At 34.7% G+C, this 16324-nt stretch overlaps 1 protein-coding gene across 13 annotated transcripts in view; it reads right to left on the reverse strand.

The window, feature by feature from the left end:
* The window catches only part of DMD (dystrophin), a 2446616-nt gene that overhangs the window by 1413207 nt on the left and 1017085 nt on the right, over window positions 1–16324 (reverse strand). For all 13 annotated transcript variants that reach the window (XM_032426633.1, XM_032426634.1, XM_032426635.1 and 10 more), the window contains one exon: window positions 9896–10075. In XM_032426633.1, the coding sequence (XP_032282524.1) occupies window positions 9896–10075 (180 nt within the window). The remainder of the gene's footprint in view (window positions 1–9895; window positions 10076–16324) is intronic.

The following is a 16324-nucleotide window of genomic DNA, read 5'->3' on the forward strand; positions in this document are numbered from 1 at the left end:
TATTCATTATTTAGAATCCATCATTGAGCCTCAAACAATAATTATATAGTCTGTTGACAAGTTATACCAAAATGAAGGCAGAAAGTAACACAGCTGTTAAAAAAAAATGCTTAAAATATAACCTCAAACCTACCTGTCTTTAACCCAAAATGATCATTACATGATGAAACTAAGTTTACCCTTAATCTAAAAAAAAGTCATTTTTAAGGAGGATTCCAAGAGCATTTAATTTTTTCAGAGTAATATTTTTTAACCATGAGCAAGTTTTTTTGCATACAATGATGGCTTGAAGAGAATATAGTTCAGGGGGAAATTTTCTAATTTTGTATGTGGAGGCACCAGAATGCAGAAATTCTGAAAATGCAAACATATTGTTTACAGTTGTATCTAATGTTATGAAACATTTGTGCTACTGGATATTTGGCTGTGAAGTTAATTCCTGTAGTATTCTATTTTCTCATTGATATTTCTGAAATTGGGTAGATGGGCCCACCGAGAGTAAGGTATAGAGAAATGGCAACATCATATACTACAAAAAGGCCTTTAGAAATATAGAAAACCTTCTAAGAAAAACCAATCATTTTTAATAAAATAATAGTAAGACATAAATCTGTAATTGTTCTACACTATAATCATTACTGTACTATAATTGAAAATACTCTTTTGTTTCCTTTGGGATGGAATAATGAAAAAAAAAAAAAACAACAACTGTGCATTGACCCTGTAACCATAGGATATAATTTGTTATATATAACAAACTAATAATTACTTTCAAAACCTACTCCATATAATCAGAATAAAAACCAAATGGTCGTGTACTAAATTTCCCCATGGCTTTTAGTTATTGACTGTAAACACTTAATTATGTGTTAGAATCATTAGAAATATAGACAAGGAGGGATTATGGAGGTCATTTAGTATAGCTTTCCACTTACTGTAGGATTTACTACTCCCAGAAGCAGATAACTCCTTCTGGAATATGGCAGCCAATCTTCCCATTGGCAAAGTTTTTACACCTAGTAGAAGCCTCCCTTAGTATGGCTTGGTTCATTTAAAGTTTGTTTTGAATCCTGAACCAACACAGAGTAAATTGAGTATTGTTTCTATCCGACAGTCTTAAAGATCTGAAGATTGATAATCATGACTCTGATAAATCTTATTTCCAAGTTTTAAAATATCAGGTATTTGCTAGAGTTAGATTTATTCTGATTTTGGTGCTCCAAAACCTAGGTTTCCTGACTTTGGACATCATATTTAATTAAAGCAATCTAAACTTGTATGAGTTACTCAGCAGCTGAATCATGTTTTAATTAAATTCCAGCCTGTATTCTATATGTATCACTATAGAATATTCAGAAATGAATAAAACAGAATCTTGATTTTTAGGGAACTTACAGTATAGTAGTGAAGGTGACAAACACACACATAATTGTGAGGCAAGGTGAGTGCTGCATGAAAAATACAAGTATGCAAAATGATTACCTGCACTGAACATATAGTAATCAAGGCAGTTTCTTTTCAAATGTTACAAAAATAAATTTCCCTCAGCCAGGATCCTCACATTTAAATGTATCTAATGCTACAGGCTGCATATAACACTTACCCTTGTCCACAGGATAAGGTATAATGGAAAAATGTTGGAAACAACTTAATGTCCGCAGGTACTGGCTTAAATAAATTATAGTACATGCATGTGACAGAGTTACTGTACATGTTTCAAATATTTTCAATGCCACTGGAAAATGTTTACATTATAGTACTGAGTAAACAACACAAATGGTGGTTATGTTTTGGCAGAGAAAGCACAGATAATTTCTACTATGGACTAAATATTTCTGTATTCTTTCTATTTTCCAACTTTCTACAACAAAACATTTTCTGGAAAAGGTTGCGTTTTCAGGCAGCGAAAACTTTCAGAATTTTTCTGTTCAAATTGTTGTTTTTAGGTCAGTCATACCTATGTATCGTTAGAACTAGGGAAATATGTCATCCAAATACATTAAAATAACTGAACATTAGGACAGCTCAAAATCTGCTAAGAATGACTTAATGCCACCATTAAGACGTTTAATGGAGCAGCGTCAAAATTAGAATATAACATAGTTTGAGTGATATTCAACAAACTTTGAGTCTACCTAACTAAACCCGCATTCAGTCGCCTTCCCCATTGTTACTTATACAAGTATAATTAACATACAGTGTTATATCAGTTTCAGATGTACAATAGAATGATTCAAGAATTCTATACATCTCTCATTGCTCAGCAATACAAATGCACTCTTAACTCCCTTTACTTACTTCACCCATCCCCCACCCACTTCCATTTTAATTATCAGTATATTGGAAATAACTTTCAAGCGTCCTCATGAAAATAAAATACATTTGTTTTTAAATACTATTCCCTTGATCTGTCAGTTAATCATCCAGTAAAAATGGAAAAGAGTTCCTTTAGACTTCTTACAGTGATTAAAAGTGGGAGTCTTTGAGTCAGGCTCCACAATTCTCAAACCCCAGGTCCAGAGTTCACATACGGTAGCATTTAGGGTAGGTTCATTTGTCTCTCAGAACTTTGATTTCATTTCTTCATAGGTAAAATGGGAATGATAATGCACCTCCCACAAAGGTGTTGCAAACAGGGCTGGCTTCATGACTCTGCAGCTTATGTAGCCCCCCAAGTCCCCTCCCTCAAAGAACCCCATGCTTGGTTTCATGCTCTGCTGTCACACTCTTGACATCCTTAATAATATTTGAACAACAAGCCCTGCATTTTCATTTTGTACTGGGCCCCACAAATTATGCAGCCAAGCCTTAGTTTCAAGAATTAAATTATGTAATGTCTGAACACAAAAAAACGCTTTCTCGATATATATCAGTAAGAACCACTATCTGCTCTAAATGTTTGTAGAAAATTAAAAAATTTTTTCTCTACTGAACCTTCTTACTCATAAGGTTACCTATGTTAGTTTCCAAAAGTTAAATTTTTCCATTGTGGGAAAAATTGGAAGAGCATCTGCCCACTCACTTGATAGTTCTAGGGTATACATCTTCTTGTATAATAAGGTTATATAATTTTAGTAGTTCCGGAGAAATCAAACTACTCTCAAACAATAAAATTCTTTCTTGCCATCTTCTCTTCCATTTGTTTAAAAACTCACATTTCGAAAAGGAAATATATGCGCATTCAAGCCCGTTTAAAGAATATAAAAAGGCATACGATGAAAGGAAACATTTCAACCACTGTCTCCGGTTTCACAGGGGTAACTAGTTGTCTTTATCCCCAGCTCTTACATTTTAAATTAACTTTGGGGGTGCTGGTTCTTTTTCTTTTATTTTGGCTATATTCTTAACTGCATCTTTTATTTTTCCAATTAATTATTTAAATATTCTTGCCTTTAAAAGTTCTTTGGGGTTACAGATTTCTACTTATTGCAATGTGAGATATTCTACTATTTGAACATTTAAAGAAATTTACTAAAAGAGATTCAAGCTATGAAGAATCAGTTATCTACTTTAGCTTATCATTTTCATTATTATGAAAATACTAATTAAGAATACCTACCAATTACAAAGCACTTTGCATGTCCCAGGCACTATGCTAAGTGCTTTGCATTCATTATCTTACTTAAAATACTTAGAATAGTACATGCAATCCAGGCTTATTAAGTGGTAGCTGCCATTACCTCATGGACCCAAGAGTAAATACTATTATTATTCCCATTTTATAGATGAGAGGTAAAATTTCGAGGCAGATACAACTTGTAAGTGGCAGAGCAAAAATGTAAACCCAAGTCTCAATGTTCCTTTATCCCACTCTTAGTAGGTACGGTCACCTGATGCTATACCTGTTCAGATTTCTGAATGGTTATTTTCCTTTAAGCGGAGGGTGAGTTTATATATACACACATGCATATATGAAGTCAGAAGAAGATTGAAAAAAAAAAAGAAAATGCACACAATGGCATATGACCATCTTTTAATGCCCTTCAGCTCCTGATAAACTCCAATTAAATTTGGGAAAAATCAATCAAATTAAATACACCTGAATTTTTTAAACAATCTAATCAGGTTGACAACTGTGGATGAGGGTTTTTTGCTGTCATTTTTATACACATAACTTTAGAGAGATCAACTGACTTTTAATGGGTATGGAAGAATTGTGGTTTTACAGTTTAAAATATACTGCATAATCATAGCAACAGCTTTAGCTGATAATTGGTAGCCAGGCTTAAAACCATCTCCACAGGCACGGTAGCACAAGGCTCAAATATCTGATGGTATAAGGATTTACAACTCTAAGCAACAGAAAGAATTTATACACTGAACTTTATGAGAAACCTGGGGCAAAAGATCAAGTGCTCACAAAGGAAGGTGGATGATTAATCAAAAGGCTATAAAATACTCTATCCCATGACCAAGGCAGAGGAATTACCATAGCTAAGCGGAGCATACAAGGAGTGCTGAAGTTCATGAGAGTGGCTTGATAACTAAATTTCATTATTAAATTACTGTCTGGTTTTGATACTGATCATAAGGCAATATAACTTCTTGAAAAGATAACAACATTGGAATCATGAACAGGCTTAGGGTCCATATTCAAAAGATATCAAAAAAGAAGTAATTCTCCTATTTGAAATAAAATATTATATAACAATTAAGAAGGTTTATTCTATAAAACTATCTGTTCAATTTCATGTATTTTGTCACTCACTTCATATTATCTTTTGTACAAATTGCCAGAAAGAAGAGAGTCATGTTGGATTTAGGATTCATACTAAACACAGATTTTGAGAGACTGTGAATTAACTGCATCTGCAAAAACTCAAGAAGCAATGACATTTATTTTTTTCTGATCCACCTGACCTTCCTCTACACACCGTCTGACATGAAGTAATGAAACAGAGTCTTTAACTAGGGATGCAGATGATCAAGTGTACATTGAGGGGGAAATGCATATTTTTCTTTATGTGTTATTTTATTTATTTTCAGTAGAGAACAGATGTATCATATAGATGTTGAGTATTTTATCTTCAGAGTATTTTAAAATACAGGATATTTGTGATGAGTTAAATGTACTCATTTCAGAAGTCAGTCTTATTTTTACAGGAAGAGATTTTTATTTTCATTATCATCTTCCAGCTGACTCTGAGATTGATATAGCAGAGATAGTTGGAATCGCTTCACCAATTACTTCAGAGTTTTATATAAAATTTTAAGCAAAGAGAAACATATCACAGGCATTGAGAACTGGAAGGACACTATGGAGATCTTCCTAGCCCAGACTTTCCATTTTATAAATAAGCAATGAGAGTGTCCAATAATTAACTCAGCTCTTGTCTCTTAAATTTTCAGTGCCTACAGCATTTTATGTTGTTGTAGATAATGAATTATAAAATAAAAACTATTACATTGATATACAAGGCCCATTCTCAAACATCTACTTTAGTTGGAGGCAGGAAAAGGATACAGTTAATTTACTTGGAAATTTTCTAATAAAACCTTTAACGTAAGCTATTAACTAAAAGATGTTCTAAAATTCAAGATGGTTAGTCCATGAATTTAGATAGTTCTTTTTTTAATTTAATGTAATTTTATTATGTTATGTTAGTCACCATACAATACATCATTAGTTTTTGATAAGTGATAGTCCTTGAATAAGACAGAAACCTAAAATAAATCAAGGGATTTTATTTTAATTCTAGGTTTTATAAAACCCATTTTTTTAAATTGACATCAGGCTGATTAGGCTTGGAGAACTTTCAGTAACCAAGGAAAAGGGTTTTCAACAGAAAGGCTTTAGAGTATTTTTAATTAAAATCATTGGCAGGGGTGCCTGGGTGGCTCGGTTAAGCGTCTGACTCTTGGTTTCGGCTCAGGTCATGATCTCAGGGTCCTGGGATTGAGCCCCACATTGGACTCCATGCTCAGCAGGGAGTCTGCTTAAAACATTGCTTGAAAGGCAAATAAAGAAATATTCATCTTAATACCTTTGCATCTCTGTATTTGCATTTCTGGTATTACTAAAAATCCTGGCTTATTATCTTCAACCATGTTTTACACTACAACCATGTCTGGCAAGAGTTTAAAAACTCTCAGCAGGACATCAATGATATAGAATAGATAAATACATACATAATGATCACTTTCTCTCTTTCAGCATCTGTGACTATAGGTAGAGAAATATACAACATAAACATGTACTCTCATGTTCAAGGAGAGGAGGATTCTGGGCACATTAATTTTAGCTTTAAGATATCTGGGCTTATAGTTCAGAACATTGCAAAAATGGTCAAGAGAAACATAGCAAAATATTCAGGAAATGGAAATGACATGTATAAACTTACATGTGCCACAAAATGCCCCTTACTCCTGGCAAAGAAAATAATTTACTAAACAATGACAAAACTACAGAACTTCTGAGTTCATCTAGATAGATATATTTTTACATTTAAACACCTAATGCCAAGTTTAATATAAAATACCATAATAAATTATAAAGCACATGAATATTATACCCTTTCCACAGTATATATGGTTTCAGTTAAATGGGGGAAAAGATTGTTTCAAATTGCTAAAATTATGTGTAACTTCAAAGTATTACCTATAATTAATTTCTGACTATCCTATTTCCTAAGTATAATCAAGATAAAACTACATAAAATTACAAGCATTTAGAAAAAAAAACTGTGTAAATTTCAACAAGCATATTTATAAAAGATTTAGAGGACACAGAGGGTCATTTGAGTTTTTTAAATAAGTCAATCCAGAGTATGTTTGATTTGTTTTCTTTTCTCAACTTAAGCACCCACATAGCAAGGGTTATTATTCTTCCTAACTTTTGGAAACAAAGTATTTCTATTTTCTTACTCTGCCTTCTCATCAACTTAAGCATCCTCAGCTTGTGTCCAGGTATTATTCAAGCCAACCTTGACTTTGAAATGCAAGAGAACAGCCTCACAGCTGATTTTTTCCATATTTTGATCTCTTGCCATGCTACTGTTTCAAAAGGTCAAAATCCCTCAAAGGTTTGACCTGAATAGCAGTCAAAAATTCAGGCACACAATGTTCCTAATAAGAGCACAATTGGATGCCTTGTCATCTTGGTCATAATTCCTATATCCTACTGGATTTTAACCATTACCAGATTTTGCTCATTCTTTAAACCAATCACTTAAAAGAATTTTTAGGAGATTGCAGTATTGTATCATTAATGGGACAGATTCTCACATTCCCCCCCCCCCCCCGCCCCCGCAAACATACCGGAAAGTGTGCATACAAGAGAGCTTTGTTCTTCAAAGTCAGAACCTTGCCCTCAATATTCTTGGGCTTTTTCCCATGTAATTTTGATTAAGTTCAATTTTACATTTAAGAAAGAAAATCTAGGGCTTTTTTTAGTTATAAGATACTATTTCATGGTTCTCTCTATCTCCTTTTCATTACTCTGTCCTCGGGTAGCTTTGTTTTTATCTTTCTAAGAGTCCCAACCCCCCCCAAAAATGTTTTATATTGGGCCTATTATAGTTTTTTTTGGAAAAAAAAAAAAAAAAAAAAAAAAACAATGAACAAAACCTGAAATATGAACTGTAGAAAAGCTGAAGCTTAGTATTCTAAAAAGCAACTTGCCTAATATAAGTCTACTTACCTGCTTCTAATCTGGTATAGTAGTGCATAAATGTGTGAAAATAAAAATTTTAAAAATGATACTGAACTACAAAAGCCCTCCAGACTCACTAAACAGTATGCTCTGTATATCAAGAGTACCAGAGTTCTTTTTTTCCCCAAAATGCTTTCATGTCTATGACTTTATTTTATCTTCATCACATCCCAGTGGGCAAATACAGTGGATACATGTTGTACTGTATGTTGGACATCATTTTATAAGGAACTATATGAACCAGAGCTAGTAGTGCTTTATTACAGGTTTTGAAAAGTTCAAAAATAGGAAGGTGAGTAAGTGCCCTGGGTGGTAGTCTTATAATTTTAGACCATTAAAAATAAAGTTTCTAAGTTGTTGTTGTTGCTGTTGTTGTTGTTGTTTTTACCAACTAGAATAACAAATCAGTAACGTTTTGATGATATATACAACGCTCCTTAGAAAGTAGGCTCATTCCAAGAAAGTGAGTATATTTAAATACAGCATTGATAGGAAGGTCTCTATTTTCCCCATTTTAGGCAGCACTGTGGAAAAACCCACAATGTGGGGATGGACACATATGCCACTGTCTTGTTAATTCAATGTTTTTTAAAAATATGTTCTGTAGACTCTATCAAAGGCTGCAAGCAGATTACTGGTTTACTGAATGAGATTCTCTGAGCATGAGATCCAGAACCAAGCATTTTAATCAGTTTCCCAGGTGATTATTATGCAGATACAAGTTTGAAAACCACTGTATATAATGCAAGTGAACAAAAGCATTACCTACTGGTAACAGTTACATCTCCATATACCCTTTTAAAGGGATGCATTTCTAAATAATTTTCTTTGTAAGGCAATGCCAATCCTTCTGAACATGGTTAAGTGACCATTTTACAGCAGCAATAATCTATGGAACCAATGGGTACATATTGGAATGATATCACTGATGGTTTGAAAAGTATCAAATTTTCTAATGCCTCACAGTTTATTACATAAATGCCAGTGTTAAGGCAAAGTAACCATGGCCAGATCATATACAACAAGATGAATCATGATGTGGTTTTAAAATCACTATTAGATCAAGCAACTGATAAAAATATATTCAGTGGAAAACAAACAATTTTTATTTATGTCCAATGACTGCATAGGAAATAATTACAATTTATATTCCTTCAAATTTAAAATTTTAAGTATGAATTTAATTTCAGAAGGGAGGTTGAAGTGTGATTGAAAATCATATATGTTGCTTGATCCTGTTTTCTTAAATTATATTTCTGGATGCAATACTTTAAACTTCATTGCATCTTTCAACAAACATTTCCTAAGTGCTACTTATCAGATGTCAAGTGTCAAGAAGACAAATTCCCTGCATTGTCTCATAACAAAGGAGATAACTGCCTAAAGCTACTGAATGTGGTCACTGCTTTAATAGAGATATACGCATGGTGCATTGAGCCATGAATTGCGACTGATTAGTAAAGGTTAGCTTCTGTAATGGAAAATAATATGGCAGAATATGTTAAATACTATTATATATAATGTTAGTATTTTGAACGATGAGCCATGATTCCACCATCTAATAATATCAGATAATAAGTTTCTACTTTAAAACTACCCCATTTTCTTTAAATTACCAAAACTTTTAAAATGCTTAACATAAAACCACATGATGACACCTCAAATGGAACACAGATGCTTGCCTAATCCACAGTCTATGTGTTTGTGTTATGAATCAACTGTCTGTGGCAGAAAGAACATCCAATGATTAGATCCTTACTTGAAGTAATAGAATGAGGTCTTCCATGAAATCAAAGGACCTGAGCCCTAACCGTGCTCCTATCATTAACTTCATTTGGACAATTCATTTCTCCTCCCTATGTTTCATTTTTCTCATATATAAAATGTAGAGACCAACGAATAGCCCTCCAGTTTCTAGAAATCTAGGATTTGGGCTTAGGTTGTGAGACATAGTCCCCAAGAACTTGGTCCAGTTGCTCTAAGTCACTCCCATCCTCATTCCCACTGAACTGGAAGGGGCTGCACTCTAAGACAGTAACTAGTTCAGTCAGTTAGCACTCACTCCTTCACCTCTCCCACATTCCCCAACATCAAGACAACCAAGAGACCCATGCTTTTATTCAACTGAATACTTGACAAGGACTAGTCCAGTGATATATTTTGTAGGGTTATAACACTGCTCTCTTAATGAAAATTTCAAAAATCTAAAGGATGACTTATTACAGGGTAATTAGTATCACTAACCTGTGCTGAACTTTTTTCAAGTTTTTGGACTAAATTATCCCAGCGCTGGGCAAAGTTGTCCAGCCATGCTTCCATCTTTTGGGCTACCAATGTGTTTTTCAGTGTTGAAAGAAGATCTTGGTTGAGTGAGCAGAGTTTGTCCATAGTTTGCTTCTTCTTTTCTAGATCTGTTTTTAAGGCCTGTTAAAACAGGAAAGAAGATGTAATAAGCCTAGGTTACATTTTCTAAAACACTATAGTTCATATTGCTTTTGCATGTATTTTCTCATTTGTATAGATAAGATTGTAATCGTGCCTGCAAAGGATCAAGAGCCCATAAAAATATAAGTAGAAAATTGTAATCCAAATAATCTTCCCAAGAAGCTTGAAGAAAAAAAAAAATAAAAAGTCAGATGTAGCATAAAAACCTAGTAGAGAAACTTAAGAGCTATTTAAAAATATTTAAGGGACTTCCAAGTAAAAAAGTAGTGTTGCTCAAAGGGCAGTTTACTGACTTTTAAATTTTTTTAGCATCTGTTATTCAATTAACATTTGGCTATCTGAGTAATTATCTTCTAAAGCTAATTTTAAAGCCCATTAAGTAATAGAACTAAGTAATTGAGTGTGACACAAATCCTTTGGAATCACTTTGCATGTTTTCTAAATACATATGTGTTTTATGGAGTAATTTTTATAACATTCATATTTTCAAAGTTCCTGTGAGTTATGAGGAGTCACACATGCCCTCTGGTTGCAGAATGAATAAACAAAGTGGCTTGTATGAAATCAGTAGATCAGGACAGCTTATTCTTTCATTTTATCCATTAAGGTTACTCTGCACTTTGGAAAATCCAATTTCCAGCTCCCAAATAATAGTCCCTGACTTAACTTGTAGACACAGAATAAGAAGAAAGGAAGAAAATTATTTTACAGTCCCTTTGCAATCCCCTCTTTCCGGCAATAGCAAGTACAATAAACATAAACTAAACAGTGAGACCTGTCTTTCCAAAACAATTGCGAATTCAAGAACAACTGATATTACACATGGCAAAAAAATTATCATGAAACAGATGTACTGATTGCTTATGAACTGAAGTGTCATACACACAAAGAAATCAAAGGATACTTTATGTAGCTCATTTGGGCATGCCAACTGCACTGATAGCTCTGAGCTGCAGAAGGCTCTGGTGTCTCCTTCAATTAGCTCACCCTTTAATCAGAATCTGCTTTACCTGGTGTACTTTACATTGGATTCTTAGTGCATGCTGTTTTTAAGATATAAAAGCTAGTTGTGAAGTTCTTTCCTATTTTTCCTCAGCAATTAAGGTTTTTTTTTCCACTATTTTTTCTCAGTTTGAAAGAATGCAATAAATCAAAATATGAGTTAAGATTTCTAAGGAGAATTCATACCAAAATAAACTTTCAATGTGGGAACTTAGTAATACATTGGTTTTGTATATTGATTTTGTTTGTTTAATTCACAGACTGCCCTCCATCAAATTTAAATGCGCACTTGGACTAATAGTAAAACAATAGTTCAGCTCCCTGGCTAGAGCTGGGACCCAAATTTAAATTTGTAGATTCCTCCAATCCCTTCATGACATCTCATTTTTCTTTTCTTCTTTTAACTTTTGGCATCCATTTGTTTCATTGCAAGCCATCTCAAGTTTTTTTTGGAAGAAGTTATGATAGAATGAAAGACATTTTAAATACATTTAAAAATATAAAGATGTATATACAATCCTCTTTGGCTTACTTTCTCAGGGTTTAAGAAGCTACTTTAAATAGCTCTATGTGTAAGGCTCAGAGGTGCACCATTGTTTAAGCTAAATGGGTAATGATTTGGAAACATTTTAGAACAAGGATCTGAGAGTTATGTTTGAAGAAGAGGAAAAAATCTGCGTTGGAAATTTATGGGTAACTTCATGTTACCTGAACAGTTTTTCTTAGATGATCTATAAAACTAATTGGATACCCGAAGGGATTTAGTGGCAAATGAAACTAAGACACCTGTGTTAAAATTAAGCCAAATGAAGAAGCACTTGGTGAGCATCACAAAAATAAAGGGGAAAGTCAAATCACCACTAAAGAATACCACTAGGGAAAATGGACTCAAGGTAAAGTAATAACATTATTATAATGACATTGTAGAAGTATTGAATCTATATATTTTTACCTAAATCTATATGACAAGAACACTGTACCAATGCTTCTAGCTAGTAAATTTTAGATCTGCCTTTTCTAAAATGGTGATGGCAGGTGAGTGGTTCAGTTTGTTTCCTCTTGTTAGGGGAATGTTTCCTCTCATTGTCTCTCTCTCTCTCTCTCTCTTCATGATCTCCCTCTACCCAAAGGACTCTTCTACCACAGCTAATAGAAGGAGAGGACAGGAAATCCATGAAAGCATTGAATCATAGTAATGAATTACCTTCTCCCATCTATCCTTGACTATCAATACTTCTATGCTTGGATTTTATGTATGCATAATAAATGACTATGATTTGTTATTTATTATTAGGGTATAAAATAGATGTCTTTCTGCATATCAAAAACTGATCACAGGTCTTGGAGTGCCAGAGAACCAGAGAGCTCTGGAAAACTCAGGAAGCTCTAGAAAACTTACACATGGCAGAGGACAGCCAGGATTTTAAAAGAAGAAATGTATTTTTATTTTTCAAAGAAGCCAAGCACCTGGACTTACCTCTAAGATAGGCAGGAAGATACAGTCAATAAACTAGACCAGGCTAGTAGTAAGGAGACATAGGAAGCAAAGAAGCCGCTCAAGAAGACAGAACAGACATGATCTATCTGGTCAACGTTAGAAGTGCAAAATGAACGTCTCCTTACAAAAGGCCCAGGAATTCCTTGAGGGAACATCAGAGTCACGTGGAAGCCTTGCTAAAATACAGATTTCTGGGCCCTACTGCCAGTCTGTATGAATTAGCAGGTCTGGGCTGAGACCTAAGAATTTGCATTTCTAACAAGTTCCCAGCTGTTGTTAGATCCAGGTGTCCCAGGACCTAACAAGATCCCAGTATGGGGATCACAGTTTGAGAACCATTGATTCTACTTGCATGAATTCTTTGAGGCTGGTGACAGGAGGTGAGGCAAAGTAATCAAGTCCCGGTAGAATGGAACTATCAATAGGGACTTGCTGAGCTACCACGTGTCCCACAGCCACAGCTGAGTCTGTCCTCAACTCCCTAGTACCCCTGGATCCCCTGCACACCATCGGCTCATGGATCACCAGGCTTCCCAGAGCTGCCCTTCCCCGCAAAACACCACCAGTCCTCACAGGAGCGGCACACTTCCTTTCAAATTTGGGCCTTCCCAGGCTAGCCTACTTGATTCTACCAGCCTTGGAATTCACTGCATAAGGGTCACTGTTTCTTCTCTCTTTTCCTTTTTATCGTTTATAGCAAATAAAAAGTCAGTTTTGACCACACAAAAATAAAAAAATAATAGGTCTACACGGTTTGGATAAAAGCACAGATCTAGAGGAAATTAAATACTTGACTCCTCAGTTCCTACCTCAAAGGAAAAGGAGGAGATCCTATGGGCTATTGGTGATGATATTTCAAAACAAATTACACTGATTATAAATAAAAGAGTTTGAGCACACTGTAACTATACCTAGGTATGTAGTAGGAACTGGTGGCAGATGGTACCTGTTTTGGGTCTCAGATTGTGACATATTTTAATGAACATTAAATTCTTATTCACTGCCTGAGTCAGCAGGGGAATTTTACCTCAAATTCTAGACCAGCTGTCAGGTTTTGTTAATTGGCTAAAACTATCAAACGGTAAGACTTATACAAAACATATTTTCACTTTGTTCACAAGGTGACATAATTTGAATTTTAATCATATTGGAAAATTATTGAGACTTTGCTAAAAGAGTATTTTCATGGTCCTGAGGCTAGTAAAGTCTTTTATTCACTAAAATGTCAACATAGTAGCACATGATCGCTCCAAATGACAGTTCTCGATTGCAGTTCTTTTGTTGTCAAGGAATCAAATGATATGAGGAGTTTTGAAATAGCTTAACAGGGCTGGGCCTGAGTCTGGATGTCTTGGTGCTCAGTTTGACTCTGCTACTAATATTCTATGATACCTTATGCATGCCACGTGTTTTATCCTGGGCCTCAATTTCTTCTGAAATAAGCTGTCTCATTCCTCCTCTTCCTACCCAGTGCTACTTAGTTCACTTCTACTAACTGGTCTCCTTCATACCAATGAATATTCCACAAATGCGACTATGATTGTTATCAAATTCTCAGTGGCTCCCCAACAACTGCAGAACAAAATTACAAATATATCATGGACGTTTTTGCATTCTTTTGATACAAATAGAGATGACTTTTCTGAAATCTGTCTTTAGTGGTCAGATCACTCCAGAAAGCATATATAAATATTTTTTTGAGGAATGAATTCTTTTCCATAACAAGCTAGCTTGTAATAAGAAGTAATACATTAGTGAATCTATTTTAAATTAAAAACCTAAGATTAGTAACTATGGAGCAAAAAAATGTACGATACAAATAAATATTTGGTAAAACAGTACCAATTTAACTGGGGAAGTTTATTTAAGATTAGCTTTAAATAAATGATTTGATTATATTATATAATGTCAATATAGATATAGATTCATTTAGGTAAAATTATAAAACATTACTTATAACAGACCTTTGTTTTAAATTAGAGTTAACATCAAGTTAGTATTTAATAGAATTACTCTACCAAAAAAACAAGAAGAAATACTGACTACGGAATATTTTATTTGAAAAACTAAACTCTTGGGGCACCTGGGTGGCTCAGTCAGTTGACCGTCCGACTCTTGGTTTCGGCTCAGGTCATGACCTCAGGGTCCTGGGATCGAGCCCCACATAGGGCTCTGCGCTCAGCTGGGAGTCTGCCTAAGATTCTCTCTCTTCTTCTCTCTCTGCCCCTCCCCCTGTTCATTCTCTCTCTCTCAAATAAATAAAATCTTAAAAAAAAAGAAAAACTAAGTTCTTAATCTTACACTGCCTTCTCCTTTACAGCAAAATAATAAAGTTCACAGTGGAAGATAAGCTTTAGAAATCTTTTCTAATCCTGTAAGTTTCAACTCAAACTGAAATGTCTTATTGAAGCCCTCCCTGATGTCCTTTTACTGCCAAAGTTCCCTCATTTCTCAAAACACACAGGTACTTATAATTAATGCCATTTGGGTTGCTTTAATGTTTTTTCTAGTTTTCCAAATGAAGGCATGAGCCCCTTATGTGAGGATAATCATCTCTTATACTTCTCTTATATTTCTCAAAGAATTTAATTTAGACTATTACTTTTTTAAATTTAATTTAATTTTATTATGTTATATTAGTCACCATACAGTACATCATTAGTTTTTTTTTTTTTTTTAAAGATTTTATTTATTTATTTGAGACAGAGAGAGAGAGCACATGAGAGGGGGAGGGTCATAGGGAGAAGCAGGCTCCCTGCCGAGCAGGGAGCCCGATGCGGGACTCGATCCAGGGACTCCAGGATCATGACCTGAGCCGAAGGCAGTCGCTTAACCAACTGAGCCACCCAGGCGCCCTACATCATTAGTTTTTGATGTAGACTATTACTTTAGGACTACATATTGTTTACAGCCTTCTAGGACATTCTTAGTGTTACTTTTTTATTTTAACTGAAATCTTCTTCCAGGTTTGCTGTGTTTTTTCCAAAAGTACAATTTTCGTTTTGAAAAACACAGTTGCAAATCTGTCTATATCTTACGGAATTAATGTTCGTATTCTTCCAAAATTCATGAAATGAGGGCTTAAGCACCCACTGTGGTATTATCAGGAGAAATGGCTTTGGGGAGGTAATTAGGGTTAGATGAGAAGATGAGAGTAGAGCAGCATGATCGGATTAGTGCCCTTAGAAGAAGAGGAAGAGACACCCGATCCTCCTCTATCTCTGCTATGTGAGGATACAGCTAGAAGGTGCTGTCTAGAAGCCAGGAAAAGGATCCTCACCAAGAACCAAACCAGTTGGCACCTTGATGTCATACTTCCGAGCTTCCAGAAGTGTGAGAAATAAATGTCTGTTGTTTAAGCCATCCAGTCTGTGATATTTTGTTATAGAAGTCTGAGATGACTAACACAGGAATTGGTACCAAGCAGTGGGGTCCTGTGGTAACAAACATCTAAAAATGTATATACAGCTTTGAAACTGAGTAACGGGTAGAGGCTGAGAGAGTACTGAGGTGCATGGTAGAAAAAGCTGAGACTACCATGAAGGGACTCCTAAAGGCAATTCTGGTGAGGGCTCTGGCAGAAAAGAGGAGATCTGGAAAGTGTCCATGTTTTTAGAGAGTACATAAATTAAAATGGGCAAAAATATTGGTATAAATATGGATGGCAGAGGTCATTCTGACGAACGCTTAAACGCAAATGAGGAAGCTATCATTGGAAATGGGGGGAA

Source organism: Phoca vitulina, unplaced genomic scaffold (genome assembly GCF_004348235.1).
Source record: "Phoca vitulina isolate PV1807 unplaced genomic scaffold, GSC_HSeal_1.0 scaffold35, whole genome shotgun sequence".
NCBI classification, from domain to species: Eukaryota; Metazoa; Chordata; class Mammalia; order Carnivora; family Phocidae; genus Phoca; species Phoca vitulina.